At 36.0% G+C, this 21,216-nt stretch overlaps 1 protein-coding gene across 1 annotated transcript in view; it reads left to right on the forward strand.

The window, feature by feature from the left end:
* MALRD1 (MAM and LDL receptor class A domain containing 1) overlaps positions 1-21,216 on the forward strand; it is a 259,630-nt gene that overhangs the window by 161,109 nt on the left and 77,305 nt on the right. Inside the window, exons 10-11 of the mRNA XM_081818907.1 lie at positions 6,599-6,727; positions 15,102-15,260. Of these exons, the coding sequence (XP_081675033.1) occupies positions 6,599-6,727; positions 15,102-15,260 (288 nt within the window). The remainder of the gene's footprint in view (positions 1-6,598; positions 6,728-15,101; positions 15,261-21,216) is intronic.

The following is a 21,216-nucleotide window of genomic DNA, read 5'->3' on the forward strand; positions in this document are numbered from 1 at the left end:
TAATGCTGTAATGTATGGTGATTAACATAACAACAAAAAAATTTAAAAAACACATGTATATATATATGAGCTTACCAGAATGCAGCATAGCAAAGAGGGAAAAAAAAAATGGAACAGAGATTAAGAGACACTGAGGATCAGAGGAGTAAATTCAACACTTTTCTAATAGGAGCTCCAGAGGTAGAGAAGAGAGACTTAGGGAAAGACACTAGTTGAAGAGATAATACTGATCATTTGTTATAACTGAAAAATGGCATGACTTTTCAAGTCATTATAGCTTAGAAACAATGACATCTCGGTGGCAAGGAGCAACCTAGTACCCAGAGCTTGGCTTCTGATAACATTTTCCAATAAAAGGAACTAGGGCGGGGAGCCTGAGTGGCACAGTTGGTTAAGTGTCATGATCCCAGAGTCCTGGGATCAAGTCCTGCATCGGGCTCCTTGCTCAGTGGGGAGTCTGCTTGTCCCTCTGCTTCTCCCTCCTGCTCTGTTCTCTCTTGCTATATCTCTCTCAAATAAATAAAATCTTAAAAGAAAAAAAAAGGAACTAGGGCTTCTTGGAGAAAGGGCTGATGGCTGATCCCTAGGACCGGCCCAGGAAACATACAAGATGAGCCTGAAGCAACTTACAGTGCTAGAAAATAAGGTAGTGTGCAAAAAGAAAAGCCTACATTGATGGGGTATGTCAGAGGGACCCAGGAACCAACTGAAAGAGCTCCTCTTGGCCAAAGTTGGAACAATTTGAGCAATAAAATAAAGTTGCATTGTATTATGACTCAAATTATAAAATATTCTTGAGTCCATACCGATATACTTACTGAATAAATAAGTAAATGAGAGAGAAGAGACAAATTTCCATGTATAAGAATTCCAGGTAATTTATGTACATTCCCTGCCCTGAAGGAGAAGAGTGTAGATCACCACAGATGTGGCCTACACCCAGTGATTTCCTTCCAGAGAATCGAGTATGGAAAGGGATAGAAAAGGGACCTTAGAGTGGAGAATCATGGCAGGCACTACACAAGCCAAGTGAACAAGGTCAACGTGAACACTACCAAGTCCTGTTAATAGTTTGTACTCTTGTCACTACATGATGAAAATAACACTTCTCTAGTCTTTCTTCCCCTAAAACATTAATTCTATCTAATCGTGAGGGGAAAACAAATAAAACAATAACAACAACAACAAAACCCAAATTCCAGTAGAAAGGCGTCCCACAAAATACTTGACCAGTACACTCCAAATGGGAAAAGTCATCAAAAACAAGGTAAACCTGAGAAACTGTCAGAACAAAGAGTCACCTCAGAAGACATGGCATTACCAACTAAATAGCATGGTCTTCAAAGGCAGGGAATATGCCCATTTTTTCTTGCATGTGATTAGTATAGTCTATATGAGAAATGAAGGTGCTTAAAAATGTATGCCCTTGTGAAATTTACTGTCTGAAATTGCAGAGCATATTGAATATCATCACTTGAAAAAGATGATAAAACTCATGTTTGCCCGCAAATACAATCTACAGAATGATTATATCTCGTTCTGTATAATGAATCCTGTATATAAAACTTTTAATCCAAATAGAAATTTAAAGTGGCAAGAGCTTCTTGATTGTCAATTCTGTGTCAAAGCTGAATAAAGCCAGTTTTAAATTGGAGTCCCTTTCAGATTGGTGACAGTTCGTTCAAATCCATAATGGATCAGCCTTACATACGCATCATGCTTTTATTGGATGAAATATTTCAACTACATTATTTTATAGACCTTTTCTTCATTGTAGGATTTTCAATTTATCATACTTTAGTTTTAGGTCTTTAGGATTCTGCCAACTTTTTTCTCTTTTTCCTTTTTTTTTTTTTTAAGAGAGGGAGGGGGGTAGGGACAAAGGGAGAGGGAGAGAGAGAATTTTCAGTAGGCTCCAGGCTCAGCACAGAGCCTGACATGGGGCTTGATCTCACAAGCCTGAAATCATGACCTGAGCTGAAATCAAGAGTTAGATGCTTAACTGACTGAGCCACTCAGGTGCCCTAACTTTTTTTTTCCTAAAATAAATATTCAGTCTAGTTTTTTTTTTTTTATATGGCCTATTCTGCCAGCCATATTATCTTTAACTCTATTATGAGCACCAATGTTCTTTCCATTCTTATAACTATGGAATATGTGAGATTATCGTTCATTCCACATATTTGTCAACCAGGTTAGTAGGTACTGCTTTTATCATTTTGACTGAATAAAGAAATTAAAAGTGGCTAAATATGTGTAAGACATTCCCACTAACATAATCTGCCTTTTCTATTTACCAGGTTTTTGGTAGCAACTGTCTGACTGACTACATTCTTGTCTTAAAGAAGATCTACTTTTCTTAGAATTGTAGGCTTTTTTCTTTTTTCTTGGTGCGATGTCTGTGCTATAGAAATTTTAGCCATTGCTTGCTTTACTGCAATTCAAAGCATTGACCTGATTTCTTTTCATGTCATTGCTATTCTATATTGTTAAGGAAATGAGCCTCATTCAGAGATGTAGTCTATTTTAGTCACTTTTAAAAACTAAAGAATGAATTGTTTAAAGTCAAAACACATTTCCTCTGTGGAGTAATTATATATGGCTCCACAGCCTATGGCATGGAGAAATAAAATAATCCCCAATGCATAGCGTTGCATACTAAATAATGTCCACATACTGCTCTGGGTTAACTATAAATTCTCACTAGTGTTATTTAAAAATTATGTGGCAAAGCTTCTAAACCACTCAATGGACCTTTAATTCTTCTTGCTGATGCCCATAGTTAAACTGTTTGCCATTTTCTTAGATGCCTTCTTTTCATTCTTCATATTTATTACTATATTTTACTGGTAAATTATTTCTGGAAATTATACAAGTTAAAACTTGCATTTTTATCAAATCCATGGATATTTACTATTTTTCTTCATGGAAATACGACCTAACTTTGAGTAAATTACCCTCACCTCAGGCACACCAGCTCTGTACCTATAATAATCTGTGTAACAAAGGAATTGTGAGCTTTACTTAATTTGTTGAACTAGATAAAAATAGTTTGGGACCTTTAAGTCACATCTCTGTGAAGGTATGAAATATCATCATTGTACTTCCTGTGATTTAAAATGATATTCAAATATGTAAAATGCTATAGATTGCTTTGAGTAATATGGACTTTTAACAATATTGGTTCTTCCAATCCATGGGAATAGAATATCTTTCCATTTTTTTATATCATGTTCAATTTCTTCCATCAGTGTTTTAAAGTTTTCAGAGTCCAGGTCTTTCACTCCTTGGTTAAGTTTCTTCCTAGGTATTTTATTATTTTGGGTAGAATTGTAAATGGGATTGTTTTCTTAACTTCTCTTTCTGATACTTTATTATTAGTGTATAGAGATGCATATTAATTTTGCATCTTATGACTTTACTGAATTCATTTATTAGTTCTAGCAGTTTTTTGGTGGAGTCTTTAGTGTTTTCCATATAGAGTATCATGTCATCTGCAAATAGTAAAAGTTTTACTTCCTTACCAATCTGGATGCCTTTTATTTCCTTTTCTTGTCTGATTGCTGTGATTAGGGCTTTCAGTACTACCTTGAAAAAAGTAGTGAGAGTGGACATCCTAGTCCTGATCTTAGATGAGAAGCTCTCAGTTTTTCTCCCTCAAAGATGGTATTAACTGTGGATTTTTCATATATGACTTTTATTATGTTGAGGGATATGTTCCCTCTGAACCTACTTTGTTGATAGTTTTTGTCATGAATGGATGTTGTACTTTATCAGATGTTTTTTCTACATCTCTTGAGATGATTATATGGTTTTTGTCCTTTCTCTTGTTAATCTGATGTGTCATGTTAATTAATTTATGAGTAATGAACCACCCTTGCATCGCAGGAATAAATACTACTTGATTTTAGTGAATGATTTTTTTCATGTGTTGCTGGATTCAGTTTGCTAATATTTTGTTGAAGATTTTTGCATCTACGTTCATCAGAGGTATGGGCCTATAGTTCTCTTTTTTTGTTATTGTCTTTTTCGGGTTTCAGTATTGGCAAATCTGGCCTTATAGAATGAATTTGGAAACTTTCTTTCCTCTTTTATTTTTGGAATAGTTTGAGAAGAATTGGTATAAATTCTTTAAATGTTTGATAGAATTTACCTGTGAAAATTGTTAAAATGGCCATACTGCTCAAAGCAATCTATAGATTTAATGTAATCCCTATCAAAATACCAATGACAGTTTTCACAGAACTAGAACAGATATTCCTAAAATTTGTATGGAACCCCAAAATACCCTAAGTAGCTGAAGCAGTCTTGAAAAAGAAGAACAAATCTGGAGGCATCACTATCCCAGATTTCAAGATATACTACAAAGCTGTAGTAATCACAACAGTATGGTAATGGCACAAAAAACAGACATATCAATCAATAGAACATAATAGAGAATCTAGAAATAAACCCACACTTATATTGTCATCTACTACAGAGGAGGCAAGAATATACAATGGGGAAAAACAGTCCTTTCAACAAATGATTTTGGGAAAACTGGACAACTACATGGAAAAGAAACTGGACCACTTTCTTACACCGTTACACAAAAATAAACTCAAAATGGATTAAAGACTTAAATATGAGACCTGAAACTATAAAACTGCGAGAAGAAAACATAGGCAATAATTTCTTTTACATCAGCCATAGAAACATTTTTCTAGATAGGTCTCCTCATTCAAGAGAAACAAAAACAAAATTAAAATCTTGTGATTAAACCAAAATAAAAAGCTTTTACACAGCAAAGGGAAAAATCAACAGGACAAAAAAAAAATCTACTCAATGGGAGAAGATATTTTCAAATGATATATCTGATAAGGGGTTACTATCCAAAATATATGAAGAACTTATACAACTCAATATCAAAAAAAATCATATTTAAAAAATGGACAGAGGACACATAGACATTTTTCCAAAGAAGACATACATATGGAATGAGGACATATGAAAAGGTGTTCAGCATTACTAACCATCAAGGAATTGCAAATCAAAACAATTCCTTTATAGCTGTCAGAATGGCATAAACAAAAACAAAAATGAAACACACACACACACACAAGAAATAGCAAGTGTTGGCAAGAATGTGGAGAAAAAGAACCCTCATGCACTATTGGTGGGAATGAAGATTGGTACAGCCATGGTAGAAGGCAGTGTAGAGGTTCCTTAAAAAATTAAAAGTAGAATTATCTTATGATCCAGTAATTCCACTACTGGATATTTTCCCAAAGCAAATGAAAACACTAATTCAAAAAGATACATTCACCCTTAAGTTTATTGCAGCCTTATTTACAATAGTCAAGATATTGAAGCAATTCAAGTGTCCATTCATAGATGAATGGATGTGGTGTGTGTATATACAAATACACACACACACCATACCCTATATATAAAGATGTGATGTACACACACACACACACACACACACACTGGAATATTATTCAGCCATTTGCAACAACATGGATGGACCTAGAGGGTATAATGCTAAGTGGAATAAGTCAGTTAGAGAAAGACAAATATCATATGATTTCACTCATATGTGGAATTTAAGAAACCAAACAAAGAAAAAAAAGAGACAAAAAAACAGACTCTTAAATACAGAGAACAAACTAATGGTTACCAGAGAGGAAGGGGGTGGAGGAGAACAGGTGAAAGAGGTAAGTGGGAGTAAGAATATACTTACCTGACCACTGAGTAATGTATAGAATTGGTGAATATTTGTATTGTACACCTGAAACTAATATAACACTGTATGTTCATTATACTTCAATTAAAAAGTATGAATTTCTTTGAAAATTCTATGTTCATTCCTAAGCTCCCTTTAGATGAAACCATTATGCCTTCTGTTATTATACCCAGAATTTATTAAGCACAAACTATGGAATAGGGACTGTGTTTGGCCTAAGAAAACACATCCCAAACTCCTGCTTCTAAGGGGCTTGGAGTCTGGAGGGGCAGGCAGAGCTGTAATACAGCTTCTCTATGAGGTGGTAAACATTTAACATAGGAATAGAAGGGTTCTTAGGTGGCATGAAACATAGAGAACCCAACCTGGGGCTTGGTTGACAAAGAAAAGGCAAAACAAGGGGAGAGGGAAGCTGTTTCCTTGAGTTCCGAGGTTAAGCAGACCTCCAGGAGCACTAGAGGGAATGGTCAGTGTAGGTAAAGGAAGTAGCGGATGTGCACACAGGAAAAGATGAAGAGCATGTGACCTGTTGGTGAGCCCTTCAGGAGTAGGATGTACTGTAGTTTAATTGCAGGTACTTACGAGGAGAGTTGCAGAAAATGAGACTAGAAAACTAAGCTGGAACCCAACGCAAATTATTTTTAGTGCCTGGATTAAGATGTTGGATTTAAGCAATGGATGATTTTGAAAGCACAGTCTGTATAACTTGCTGAAAAATTGGATGTGGGACTGAGCAGGGAGGTGTCTAGAAGTCTGCCTTGGATACCTATTAAAATCAGTAACTTACTTGAATGTATCTATAAAACTACTAAAAGGAATATTCAAATTTAAAGAAGTATAAAAATGACTTTGTTTTTATTTTTTTTTCCCCAGTGGGAGAGACTTCTGAGAGTTGCCCGGAAGCCACTGATTTTTTGTGCCACGACAAGAAGTGTGTTGCATCCCACCTTGTCTGTGACTATAAGCCAGACTGCTCTGATAGGTCTGATGAGGCTGATTGTGGTAAGTGGATCTGTCTGCTCTGATGTAGCCCATTCAGCACAGATTTCACTTTATTGGGAAAGTAACATACTGGCATTGATGACGGAGAGGAAATGTTCTTTTCATGCACCAGAGTAGATTTAAAATAGCCAGAACCTTTTTTTTTCCAGCTTCTCTATCCACACATCCAAATCGCAGCCCTCTCAACCGTTTTACCCCAATGCTAAACACCACAGCAAATCTTGTCAAAAAATTTCTCAACATGTCATTGTGCAGAACTGCATGGGGGGTCAGAATTTTAATCACCAGAAACTGACCTATCTGTCTACATTTCTTCATTGGTTTTCATTTCCTTTTCCATTTTATGGAAAGATAAGGCTAAAAATGAGCGCTTCAAATAAATACGAGTAAATGATTAATTTTATCAATTACATTGCTCTGGGAAAAGAGAACTAGATTGGCCACATTGTTTTTTTTTTATTCAAACTTTAATTCAAGTGATTTTTAAAAGTCATGCATAAAACCAAGTATGTAGTTTTCAAATATGAGCATGTATTTAAATCCAAAAAAAATTTTTTTTGTATTTCTTATTAATGAGCCTTCATAGGGAACCTTGCTACCATATAGGCTACCTTTTGCAGTTAGGGTTTGCTGCATAGCAAACTCCCTTAAAGGTTAGTAGCCTAAAAAAGTTTCATTTTGCTCTCAATTTTGTGGATCAGTAATTCAGAAAAGAATCAGCGAGGCAGGTTCTCATCCACATGGCTCCAACTGGTATACCTGGAACTGGAGTGTCACTTTCAAGATGGCTTCCTCCCCTCTGGGTTTGGCACATTGGTACTCTTTGGTCTCTCTGTCTGGCTTGACATAGCATCTCATTCTCCAGGGCAGTCTAACGTAGCTTGGGCTTTCCATAACAGGGCCGTCACGGGACAGCCAGATATCTTGCATGGGATTGGTTTTTACCAGAGTAAATGCTCTCAAGAGCAAGTATTCCAAGAGCCACAGGAAAAACAGGAAGAATTCGTATGACTTAGCCTCGGAAATTCTAGAATGTCACTCTTGGCTCTTTCTAATGGTCATGCAAATTAAAATGTCTAGCTTCAATTCAAAGAGAGAAAGGGGATAGACTCGCCCTTTGGGACAATGTCATGCATGTACAGGAAGGGAGTACCACAGAAGTCATGTTCCAGTTTTTCTTTTTAACTCAGTATCATTTTTATTCCTCAGGATCTTAGAGTAATGATGCTTCTGAAGTGTTCATTTTATCATCTTTTTTTGTATTTATTAATTTTCTTAAATTGTGGTAAAATGTACATAACATAAAATTGACCATTTTAACCATTTCTAACTGTATAGTTCAGTGGCATTAAGTGCATTTGCGTTGTTGTCCAGATACCACCACTCATCTCCAGAACATTTTTTCATCTGGAAAAACTGAAACTCTATACCCATTAAACAATTAACACCCCATTTTCCCTCCCCCAGCCCCTGAAAGCCACCATTTGATTTTCTGTTTCTATGCATTTGACAGTTTGGGTATGTAATACCAGTATGTGGAATCATACAGTATCTGTCTTGCTGTGATAGGCTTATTTCACTTATCATAAATTTCTCAACATTAATGCTATATTTTAATTTTAAACCAAAGTGTCAAGGAAGTGAAAATCACTGGCACTTCTTAAGACTGTACTATCAGTGCTACAGTATTATAATCTTATTTTATAAGCGATTATGTATTTCCTTTATAATATATGCCCATTCTCAAATGAAATTTATAATATATTGAAAAATACTTTATAGTGTTCTTTTTTTTAAAAGCTTATATTTAAATTTAAGTTAGTTTTCTTTCCCTAGTGTTCTTCCTAGCTTTTTTTTCTTTTTTTTATTATGTTATGTTAATCACCATACATTACATCATTAGTTTTTGATGTAGTGTTCCATGATTCATTGTTTCCATATAACTTGGGACTTCCTAGCTTTTTTAAAAGCACTCCAAAAAAATATATTTTTTGATACTGACTGTAGAGAACCGATTGCAATGGAGCTCGAAAAACCGCTCCAAAACGTTTGTAAAATCACTATTTTCCCCACCAGGCATAACAAGTAGAGAGTATTTAGAAATCACCACCAAAACAAAATAAAAATTCTAAGGGAAGAATAATTTGAACATGATGACATTGACATAATAAACCAGTGAGGGGAAGGATAGCTGTTCACGTGCACAAAGAAAAAATAGTTACAGGAAGTACATTTTCTTCCTCTCATTTCAAGATGCACATGTATTGAACATATTCATAGAAAAATTATATTCTTCCGTTTATTGCTATTCTTAGTATGGGCTAGGAACAACTTTCTAAATGTTGAATTAGTAGAAAAATGAATAAGACATCGTCTTAGACTTAAGCAACTTACTTCCTACTGTGGGGGAAGGGCAGGGGGATATATTAAAATACAGTGTTCTTTGCTTTTTGAAAAAGTTAGTTATAAAAGAATTCTGATTACTTTTGGAATGTAGCAAGTGCTATTAATAATAAGGTTATCCCAGTGTATTTGGGGAGTGCCGATGAAGAATAGTGGGTGTGTGTACGCGTGCGTGCGCGTGCCCGGGCAACGTAAAGTATCGGCTTGTAAAACCTAAAAAGTTACTAAGTATTTTGGTTTTTCAAATGTGAATGCTGCTTTTTTTTTTCCCTCCTTGGCTTCACTCATTTTTCCTCTCAGGCTCCTTTATATGATTTTTATTTTTCCCACAGCTATTTGAAGTATTGATGTAAAAATACACAAAGGCAGTTTTGATTTTCAGAACCTGAGTCAGTTGCACACTCATATTTGTTAGTATTACCTACAACTTTGGTGGACAACTACATGCAGTATTTGATTTTATTAAAATTAAAACAATATGTTGACAAATGAAATAGTCACTTTCCTTAAGACCTTTGATAGGCTTTGTTCACATCCAAAAGGAACACTACACAATACACATGGGTATACCGGTGACTTATTGATTCTGCAAAGTGACTTCATCACTTATTTTATGTTGATATTCTTTTGGATACACTGGAGGCATCGGGGTTAGATTCCTGCAATCAGATAACCTGTTGTGGATGATGAAATAAATTACAAAATTTTCAAAATGGCCTTTGGAGAAATATAAGGAAAAAATGGACCTTTGGTTTATTAAACTGAAGTCTTCATTTTGATGCTGACCCTCCTATGCTGAGCAATTATTTAAATTCTCGGGGACTCGTTTCCTCATCTTTATATTAGATAGAATCATATCCATTCTATAGAGTACTTTGAGAATTAAATGGCATAAAGAACATATTTGTTTAGTGTTCTAGGATTAATAATGTTAGCCTCTTTCATTTCATTATTTTTATACTCTCTTGAAATTTGTCAGTCATGGTGGATGTTATTATATGTACTTTATATGCTTATCAGAAAATAAACTCAGCGATTCCTCATAAGTTTTTACTGTAGGTTATAAACAAAGATAAATTTTTCTTTTACATCTCTAACTTCTGTTGCAAAAATTCATGGTTTAGAATAAATGAAATCGATTCTTTTTAAAAGAAATAGTTAAGTAAAAAAATGTGCTCTTTTCTTACATGGAACAAAATTATCACCTAAAGCCTGTGTTAAGTGTTCCTTGTACTCTAGGCTAGGGATGTGCAGGGTATGGATGCATGCATTCTCTGCTGCCTTTTACAACAGTTACAAACATCACGGGCTCCTGGGTGGCTCAGTTGGCCGCTGCCTTTGGCTCAGGTCATGATCCTGGAGTCCTGGGATCGAGCCCCATGTCGGGCTCCCTGCTCAGCAAGGAGCCTGCTTCTCCCTCTCCCACTCCCCCTGCTTGTGTTCCCTCTCTCGCTGTCTCTCTCTCTGTCAAATAAATAAATAAAATCTTTAAAACAAACAAACAAAAAACCCCAAATATCATTATCCAGTCAGAGCCTTCTTTCCCACTGAACCCAGTCTTCAAAATCCTTTGCAATGCAGCATTCTATGAAGCCATTTCATGCTGAGGAGAAAGTATTAAATATCCCTGTATTATGCTTTGTGGTATAGCAAAATAAGGTGCATATGTGAATATGATGAATTAAAAATAATTATGGGGCTAGCTCTTAAAAAATATATAGGTAAGTTGATCAATATGTACACTAACCATACCACTGTATGGCTGAATACCATACCACTGGGGAAATGCCATTTGTTTAAATGTTGTTGGTAATGCTTTTAAGTCTATTCCAGGAATCATGACAAAGATCACAATTTAGAAAATACTTTATCAAAAGCAATAACCATTTTGAAAATACCAACCACATAATTATCATCAAGAAATATTACAAAGTTCCTCATATCATTTATGATTTAATAGGTATATATGGAACCACTGTGGGCAGTAGTAATACTGCCCACATAGAAACGTTTATAGTAATTCAATGGTAAACAGTTACAGTGACAATCCACAATAAAGAAGTAATGAATTTCCAAATGAGTAGTAATAACTATAATCGCTGTTAAGGGCCATAAAACCCACATGCACATATACTCTGATGTGGTCTGGAAAGGGAAAGATAGGACATAAGTTGAACATTCAAAGATGGGTATGATTTGCTAGATGGAATGAAGAAGATACATTAATTAATATACTTGTAGCAGAAACTTCAGCGTCAACCAGCTTAACATCAAGGTAATTCTTGTTAGTTGCCTGGCCCTCCTTTGTGTTTCTTAAAAACAGAACTCCCGGGTGCCTGGGTGGCTCAGTTGGTTAAGCGACTGCCTTCGGCTTGGGTCATGATCCTGGAGTCCCGGGATCGAGTCCCACATCGGGCTCCCTGCTCAGCAGGGGGTCTGCTTCTCCCTCTGCCCTCTTCCCTCTCGTGCTCTCTGTCTCTCATTCTCTCTCTCAAATAAATAAATAAAATCTTTAAAAAAAAAAAAACAGAACTCCCAATTTTATTTGCGGTGGCTTGTGACCAACTACAAATACCGTCTTTTCCAAACTTCCTTGTAGCTGCCAGAGGCCAATGAGATACACATGGGAATTTGGGGGAAGGTATCTCTTTTAGAAGGAAAAACACCAGACTAGAAAAAAAGTGTCTTCTCCTTTCCTCTTCTCACTTCTATCAATGCCTTGAACATATGTGATACGAGGAAGTACCACAGTCCTCTTGCAACCATGAGTGAGCAGGAGGATGACAAGATGACAGAAAGAACAGATGGAAAATATGTGCCTCACAACCACACAGTTGAACCACAATACTAACTTTAAACGGACAACTTCCTGGCTTCTGTTTAATTGAGATGAATTAATTCCTGTCTGTTTCAGCTCCTACTACTTGAGTTTTCAGTTGCTTGGAACAAACCAATTTTTAACTAATACAATAAGGAAACTGTATTATCTCCAGTAGCAAGAGGTCAAAAGCAAGGAATCCTAGAGTTGGTTGATTTTAGCAACTTCTGTTATCAAAAATTAGAACTACATGGACTCCTTCCTTCTTAATTCTGTGCCATCTTCATGTAACTGACTTTGTAATAAAGTCAGCTACCCATATAATCTCTTCAGTCCCATAGTTCACATCTTTACAGTGATATCCTGAGAAAGAATAAATGGATTTTCTGTCTTTTGATTTGTTTTTAAGAACAAGGCAAACTTTTCCTAGGTGCCTTTTCCACAATAGGGTTCAATGTCTAGAATTGTATTCCAGGATTATGGCTAAACTAAGGAGAGAACAATGCTCATCACGATTACTTAGATAACTTATAAGTCATCTCTGGCTATCTGAGTGAAAGAAGGTGATTATAGTCAAATAAAATAGCAATTCTGTCCTCTTCAAGAGAGGAGAAGAATGAATGATAAATGAACCCCCAAATGCTAGAGAAAACATTCCAAAAATAGAGGAAAGTAGTCCTAAACATAAAAGTTGAAAAAAATCAGTTTTTATTTAGGAAATAATTTTCTGAAAAATTTAGTTGGCATAGAGGCAATTTTAAGATTCAGTTTCAAAAATATTTTGCATCAAAGGAAAGGTTATTGTATGCAAGACAAGGGGTTTAGGAGAGTGTATTCAAACAATGTGAAAAACCTGATATTTTGAGCAATGGAAATAACACAAGAGCATTCTTAAAGATGATTAATGTGGTTTGGGTTTGTAAAGTTGATCAATGAAGGCTACACTGAAAAAAAAAAAAAAGGGCTCTTAAAATAAACCAGGGGCTTGGACCAATGGAACTGGAACAGGGGTTATAAACTTCAAGGGAAGGAGAGAGTTAAGTTCTCAAAGAGAGAACCTACAAGTGTTGGTGATAGATTGAATATGGGAATGAGGAATGTAGAACCAAAGGTAAGTCCAAAGGTAGAATTTTAAAAAGAGGGAGAAGATTCATGCTCTGAACTTAATCAGTAATCTCAGGGAGAAGAGCTCATTTGGAGAGGTGATGATGAGTTCGTTTTAGGCTTTTTGATTTTGCGACGACAGTTGCATATTCCAAGTTGAGTATTCAGCAAGCATTTGAAGATAAACACCTGCATTCCATCCTGGCTGTAGATTTGTAGGCCATCTGCATTAAAGTGTGAAGGACCATGGGAAAGGATAAGTGAAAGCTGTACAGAGTGAGAAATTTAAGCATATAAAATTCAATCAAGAGGGGCACCCTGGCTGTGTCTGCAAGTTGTAAGAAAGGAATTGGTAGAAAATGTGAGATTGAAGGACCTGGAATAGCTCTCTAACTGAAATAAATGGAGCCATAGAATGCTAATAGCTATAGAATGCTTGATAAGGTGCTGAGATCATAAACTGGGATTAGCCCTAGAGAAGAGAAAGGAAAAATGACATAATTTAGAGGTAGAGAGAATGAAATATAAGAGAATTTATCCTGATTGTATCTACATCTTTAGAGTCATGCATAAAGTCATATGTTAGATAGGTGGAACAGAAGGTTCAAGGGTGGTTACAGAGAATGAAAAAGGATATAGAATAATTATTATAGGTCCTGTGTGTTAGGGAGTCAGTTATGTAGAAATGCAATAGTGCAAATCCTGTATGTGACATCATTCTAAAGAACACATAATGGCTGTTTTATGTTTATATTGGAAGATTCTGCATGTTTGCAGTTGTGTTAGCTAAACGCTTGGAGAACTAGATTTCTTACTTTTAGCCATATTGCATAGCATAGTATAAACTTATTTATATCATGATACTAAAAAGATAAACATAGGAGGGGATATAGAGAGCCCATAAATAAGCATATAAAATTAAATGCATTATATGCCATGTCGAATGAATGCAAGAAATGCATATAATTAAAAATGATTCTAGACTTTAGGGATAAGATGCAATCATGCCTGAGAAGTGAAATGCTGATATTTAATGAAAATATGGTCAGGAATCCATAAGATTTTCTATAGAATTATTTAAAGCTTTGTTTTCGATATGTTTGGCATCCATTTTAACAGCAAGACTTTATTCTGATGCAATTTCTTTATGCTAGTATTAGTTTTACATTAAGAAGAAGTTATGAACGGGAAACCATCTGGAAAAGAAATATTAAAAGCAACCTAAATGTCATCTCTCTAAAGAGGAAGGAAAAGTCAATAACAATTTCAATTGATTCATACTGGTTAAATCACACAGTCATTCTGTCTATACAGCACAGTTTTACAGTGAATGCTCAAAAATAATAACTGTTCTGCAAAAAAAAGTTAAAAATGAAAGCAGATATCAATTGTATTATGATGGTAGTTTTCACAGGTGACTAAGTAGTAGACTTTCAGCTATTATCTGGTAATTTTTCTCATTATGAATAACTTAACTTTTAATGAATTATCAATCAGCACTTAGAACTTTTTTTAATGACTAGCTCTGAAATGTTGTATGTGGATGGTTAGTATGGTATGCTGAGAGGGTTTGTGTCCTCTACCGTTTACTACTTCTCCAAAGGCACCTTTTTTTAGTTAATGACTTTGCCCTTCTAATGGTCTATGCTGTTCAAACACCAGTGTGAACACAGGGACTGAATTAAACTTCCAGACAACTGAAGCTGTTGATTTATTCGATCTGACTTATCTGTATTATCATAATATTTTGTTCATTGCTCATGTGTAGACACAGTTTTATGTATCACCTATAATATTATTAGTCAATCCATACAACTTCTTCACGGATAAATGACAATATTCATGTGCTGCCTCTAGATTTTCTGATAAAAAAAAAAAGCTACAGTGTACAATTGAAATTACCAGTGGATGCAAATGTCCTGGTTCTTTAAATTTATGAATAAGTAATTAAAACAGGCAGGCACTGATTCTGAACAATCACAAATGTAGTATAATACCAAGTGTAATGTCCATTTCCAGAACATTCTATTACTGTCTTCATTTCCATAGGCCGTTATACAAACACAGCAGGAAGTTGCCATTTTGAAACTTCAGGAAACTGGACCACAGCCTGCGGTCTTACTCAGGACTCTCAAGATGACTTGGACTGGGCCATTGGCACCAGAATTCCTGCTGAAACATCTAGTCCAGACATTGATCACACCCCAGGTAAGTCTAGCAGAGATTCCCAGGCTCAGTAATTCACCCCTGGCTTAACCATTTGAGTGAATATCAGAGAGCATTCCTTGTGTCTGTGTGTGGGTAGAGCTGAATAGCCTTCATGAGAAGAGAGTTAATCCTTCTTTGTAACCTCTGAATTGTTGAATAGACCCAGAACTAACATTGCTACTACAGCAAGGAAACCCATGACTCCTGTTTTAAGAGACACACAGATTTTATTTACTCAACACGTAGGGGACATTCAGGTGAATGCATGCAGTAGGCAGAAGTTAGCAGTGATGAGTTCTCTCGCGGCCACAGTGGCCAGCAGCTGGCCACCAGTGTTGTTCCAGTCCCTCTGAAGTGTAGGGGCTGAAATGTAAAAGGTAAGTGGTGATGGAAGGAATGAACATCAACAAACTCTTGACAGGGTTTGCCTCCTTCCTTGTGATTTGAAGTTAATGGAATCCTTAATGGTCTTACAGGTAATAAGGTCAGAGCAGAAGTAAGCTAGTATTCTTATTTACTTTTACCCTGAAGTCTTGCCTACTCAGCACTTCCCTCCCCACCCCCACCTTAGGAATCTAACTTTTGTTAGGGATAAAAAATCATTTTAGAGACAAATTTTCTTAGGGATAAAACTCGTCTAAATATTCTTAGGGATAAAATCTAGTTTTTCTTAGGGATAAAAAAAAATAACCTGAGATATTTGTGCTGGTTACTTTTATGTGTCAGCTTGGAGGTGTCTTTGGATGAGGTTAACATTTAAATCAGTGAACTTTGAGTAGATTACCCTCCATAATGTGGGGGTGGGGTGAGGGGGCTCATCCAATCAATTGAAAGCCTAAATGGAACAAAAAAGACTGGCCTCCCTGAGCAAGAGGTAATTAATTCCCCCCAAGGCTGCATTCGGACTTCATCTGCCCCGTTGGCTTTCCTGGTCTCCAGCCCACCAGCCGACACTGTGGATTAGGGGCTTACCAGCCTCTGCAATCACATGAGCCAACTCCGTATGTAAATGTCTTTCTAGATTCATACACATTTTATTGGTTCTGCTTCTCTGGAGAATTCTAATACAATATTACTCAAAACAGTTGAAGCATAGGCATGATGAAAAAGAACAAGATTATAATGGAATTAATTAAAATGACTTTTCAAAGGAAAAGTATGCAAGATTGTCTCAGCCATTTTTATGACTAGCAAAAGGAGAAGAATACTTGTATTATTTATATATTTAGGCAGATTGAAAACATCATGACATTCAATTACAGCCTACGTCTTCAGTTTTGTTTGAAAGTTGGCCCCTAATGCATCTCCAGATTGAATATTCTTACTCCTTTTGACCTGCCAAATTGTATTTCTTCTTCCTCACCAAGAGTGGTTTGGGTTTTTTTTGTTTTGTTTTGTTTTGTTTAAAGCATGAAGTTAGTATACACAAGATTAGAGGTTAATGGAACTGGATAGGGAATCAAGACACTGAGGTCAGTAATTAGGAGGATTTAATATATAACAGAGATCAATTCAAGAGGGAAAAAGATATAGTCTTTATTAGTATGGTGTTGGCATATCTGGTTATATGGCTGAAATGAAATGACATTAAGCCCCAGTTTTACTTTTGTGTATTTTATATACAGAAATATATTTGGATGGATTAAAGACTTAAATGCAACAAGTAAAAACAATAAAACTCTTGCAAGAAAACAGAGGGTAAACTATGTGCAATGTAAAGACATGGTCTCACTTCCAAAAGCCCAGAAGCTGCAAAAGAAAAGATGCACATATTTAATGGTGAAAAATTATAGCCGTGGCCTAAAAACTCCATAAGCAAAATTAACAGGCAAATAGTAGGTTAGAAAAAAAAAATTTTGTGTGTCAATTACAAGTAGGATACATATAGATAACTCTTAGAGACTTACCGGAGATGAAAATTTTAACAACCAGAAAAGATCTACATAACTCATTCGCAGATGATCAAATTCAAATAATCAACAAAAATATTAAATGATGCTCAAGTCCACAAGTCATCAGAAAAATACAAATCAAAATAAAAAGATGGGGAAAGGTTTTCAAAAGCCACCAATAGATGGCTGAGAAATGGAGAGCAGGTAGCTAGAGAATACTCATCCATGGTTATGGGAAATTTTCCATTTTGGAAAGCATTCTGACCATATAGAAATAAAAGGACCACCACATAAGCACGTATGTATAAGGATATTTACCTCAGCATTGTTTGTAGTTGAAAATAATGGGAAATAAAATGAATGTCCCTCATTCATACAGTCATTTATTTATTCCCTTGTTCGTTCATTCATTGGCCTGTTGAATGCTAGGCACTGTTCTAGGTGCTGGGGATACATTAGTGAGTAAAACACAATTGCCACAGTGGAGTTCATATTCTAGAAGGAGGGAAAAGCTAATTGAATCAACATGGTAAGTAAATAAAGTATGTGGCCCATTAGAAGTTGAGTGGAAAAAGGAATAGAGTAAGTAGGATTGAGAAGGCATATGGATGGTTGGGGAAGGATTACAGTTTCTAGGCTGGTCAATTAGGCTGTGGTGGGAAAATGCCATTCAAAAAAGACTTGAAGGAGGTGACTAGTGAGCCTTTTGGATTCCTAAGCAAGAGTATTGTGGTCAGAGGGAGGGCCAGTGCCAAATGCCCTGAGATCAGAGTATGCCCGATGGGTGTGTCCCAGGCCCCGAGTGATGTTTTAGGTGATCTAATGAATTATTGTGGTACTGTCCTGTGTGATGTTTGGCCGTCTTCCTGGCCTCTAGCCACTAGATACCAATAGCGTTCATCTTGCTGCTATTGACAACTCAAAAGTTCTTTAAAAATTGCCAGCTATCCCTGGGGGACAACGTCGCCCCCATTTGGGAACCTGGAGGAACAGCCTGGAGGCCAGTGTAACTTGTTAAATCCACAGCACGTAATATCATGCAGCCACTAAAAAGAGAAAGTTTAGCACTATACAGTTAATTTGTAGGGATTTTCAAAACATAATTTTTTAGGATTTTATTTATTTATTTGAGAGAGAGAGAGAGAGCACAAGCACAAGCAGGGGGAGCTGCAGAGGGAGAGGGAGAAGTAGGTTCCCCGCTGAGCAAGGAGTCTGATGCGGGACTCGATCCCAGGACCCTGAGATCATGACCTGAGCCAAAGGCAGACGCCTAACCAACTGAGCCATCCAGGCAACCCCCCCAAAACGTATTATTAAAGGCGTAAAGCAATACACAAAATGATTCTACAGTATGGTCCAATTTTTTCTAAAACAATGACTAATGCCCCCTTATTTGTGCACATGTATAACTCTACATAGGTATCTCTGTGAATAACTATGTGAGCATGGAGAGAAAGATAAAAAAAGGATATATGGGTTTATTAGCCTGGATTACTTGGATGAGTGATAAGGTTGGAGTAGAGGAGAGGGAGAATAAATCTAAAAATAAAAAGAAAATAAGTAAAACAGGAATTGCACCTCAAAAGAAAATCTAATGTACATGATGGTAGCACCTACATGTGTTTGTGGAAACTGTGGTGGGTATCTTTAAGTCTTACCATGGAAAAAACCTGAACAGTGATCTTTTTGCTCTCTTAATATTGATTTTTTCTTCAATATTTCTTTTCATCAATTTTACATCACTAAGTAATACATCTTTTCCTAAAAATTTAAATGTATAAATAAGCAGAAAAAAGAAAAACTTCTCTAGTAATCTCAGTAGAGTGATATAATCATCTGTAAGCTTTATATTTGTATATCTTGCCGTTCTTTCTTAATGCACACATTTTCTTTTTTCTTTTTTTTTTTTTTTTTTTTAAGATTTTATTTGACAGAGATAGAGAGCACAAACAGGGGGAGCGGCAGGCAAAGGCAGAGGGAGGAGCAGGCTTCCCACGGAGCAGGGAGCCCGATGCGGGGCTCGATCGCAGGACCCTGGAATCATGACCTGAGCCGAAGGCAAACGCTTAACCGACTGAGCCACCCAGATGCCCCAATGCACACATTTTCAAATAAAAATAGGTTTCCACTAGATTCAGTAATTTGATAAATATACTATGGCCGAGTTTATATGTTATGAAATATTTTTAACATGATATTCTACTTTTTGGATATAGCATAATTTATAAAAATTATCTAAGGGTATACTCTTAAATTATTTCCTAACACTTTCACTATAGTAACATCACAACAGTGAAAATACATTTAGATGAATTTTTTTTTTTTTACTTTTATGATAGTTCCTGAGAATAAATACTTACTTTTCTTTCTTGAGAACTTATGAGGAATAAACCAATTTTCATTTATGCTGCTAAGATCTCAACAGTCACATTTAGATACAGTGTCTGTGAGGTCTCCTGATAACATCTGCAGCAGTCTTTCCTTATCTTAAGACAGTATTTGGAAACTGCAGAGTATGTCTGCCAGTATAATACTACTAATGGTACAAAAGTGTAGTAGGCTCAGTTTAGGAAAAGATAAAAGTGTAATCATTGGACGTGGGAAATGTTCTGTGCATTGTTCAATGAGACAAACATGAGTGATCCATTGATATCTTTTAATGGAACAATTAAAGACTATTAATGGCTGCATGTATTTTCTCTTTTGAACTTTTATAGCTTGTGTGAGTTCATGAAAGACCACATGAAAAGTTTTGAATCTGGTCATTATGCAATATTGTGTACAAGTAATGTTGTCCACAGATAAAGAAGTAATCATTCTGACAGAATACTTTATTATCCTCCCTGTTAATCACTACTTGAGACAGTATATTTTTACAGAATACTCGCTTCAAAGCAGTCTGATTATATCATCCTTGCTACACTAATATGGCTCACTGAACTTGTGTAGGTATCTCTGAAAAAAATGGGCCGCTAAATAAACTGTAAGGACATTAATTAATTTTGACCCTCGGGGAAAAACAAAATTCTTTATGAGAAGGCCAACAGATTCAAAGAGCCTATGGTCTATTTCTAAACATCTCAATGTTGCTGTTAGTTGAAATTGTATTTATGGATCTTTTCACTTATTGTTACCAAGATGAAGAATTCGATCCATAAGGAGAACATTTTCAATGCCCATCACAGGCCTATTTTTGAGCCTTTTTGGAGCCATTGCGGAAGCTGTGGAGGGAAACTTGCAGACATTAATCCACTCTCATATGCACATGAATAGTGTTTAGGCTTAGTATATACAGGCTTTAATGGCAAGAGTGACATTTGGGTGACATGAACTAACGAAGGTATAAAACAATAGCTGCTGTCTCTCTCTTTTTTTTTCCTTTCTTCACAACTTTATTTTCTTTTTCGTAGTATAATTGACCATATCCACAATTAAATTCTAAAATCTGGAAGGATAGGAGTCGTATTTTTTGCTATTTTTATATTCCCTTCAGCACTGAAGATGGAAAAGCGCTTGGTAATACTTGTGTAGGTCTCATGTTACCTGTCTGTGTCCTTCTGTGTTTATTAACCACAAAGCATTTTGGATTAATTAATGCAACAAGCATTTCCTGAGTGCCTATTACATACACAATGTGTTGGTAACTAAGGGTATGAGGTAAGGAGATGTTTGTAAAGTAACAGAGATGAAATATGCTGCCCAATCTAACCCAGAGGAAGTTACTATTGTGCAATTGTATATTCACAGCACAAGGTCAAAAAATATTCCAAACTATCTTAGTGATACTAATGCTCTAATGTATATAATGACGGTTTAAAGTAGTAAGTGTTCAACAAATATAACTTACTTGATACTTGGGTTGACAGAGCCCTGGAGGCTAGGCAGATGATAATTGTACTTCCTTTTGAGTAGATGGTGCAGGTACTATTATTATTATTCCTACAGATGAGGAACCAAAAAAGCTAAATGACTTGTCTTAGCCTGTATAATGAGTAACAAAGCCAGAACTGAAGCCCTGGTGTATGGAGCCTAATCCAAGCCCGCTCCAGGACCTCCCGGTAGCA

This window comes from Leptonychotes weddellii, chromosome 5 (genome assembly GCF_054177405.1).
Source record: "Leptonychotes weddellii isolate Sample4059 chromosome 5, ASM5417740v2, whole genome shotgun sequence".
Lineage (NCBI taxonomy): Eukaryota > Metazoa > Chordata > Mammalia > Carnivora > Phocidae > Leptonychotes > Leptonychotes weddellii.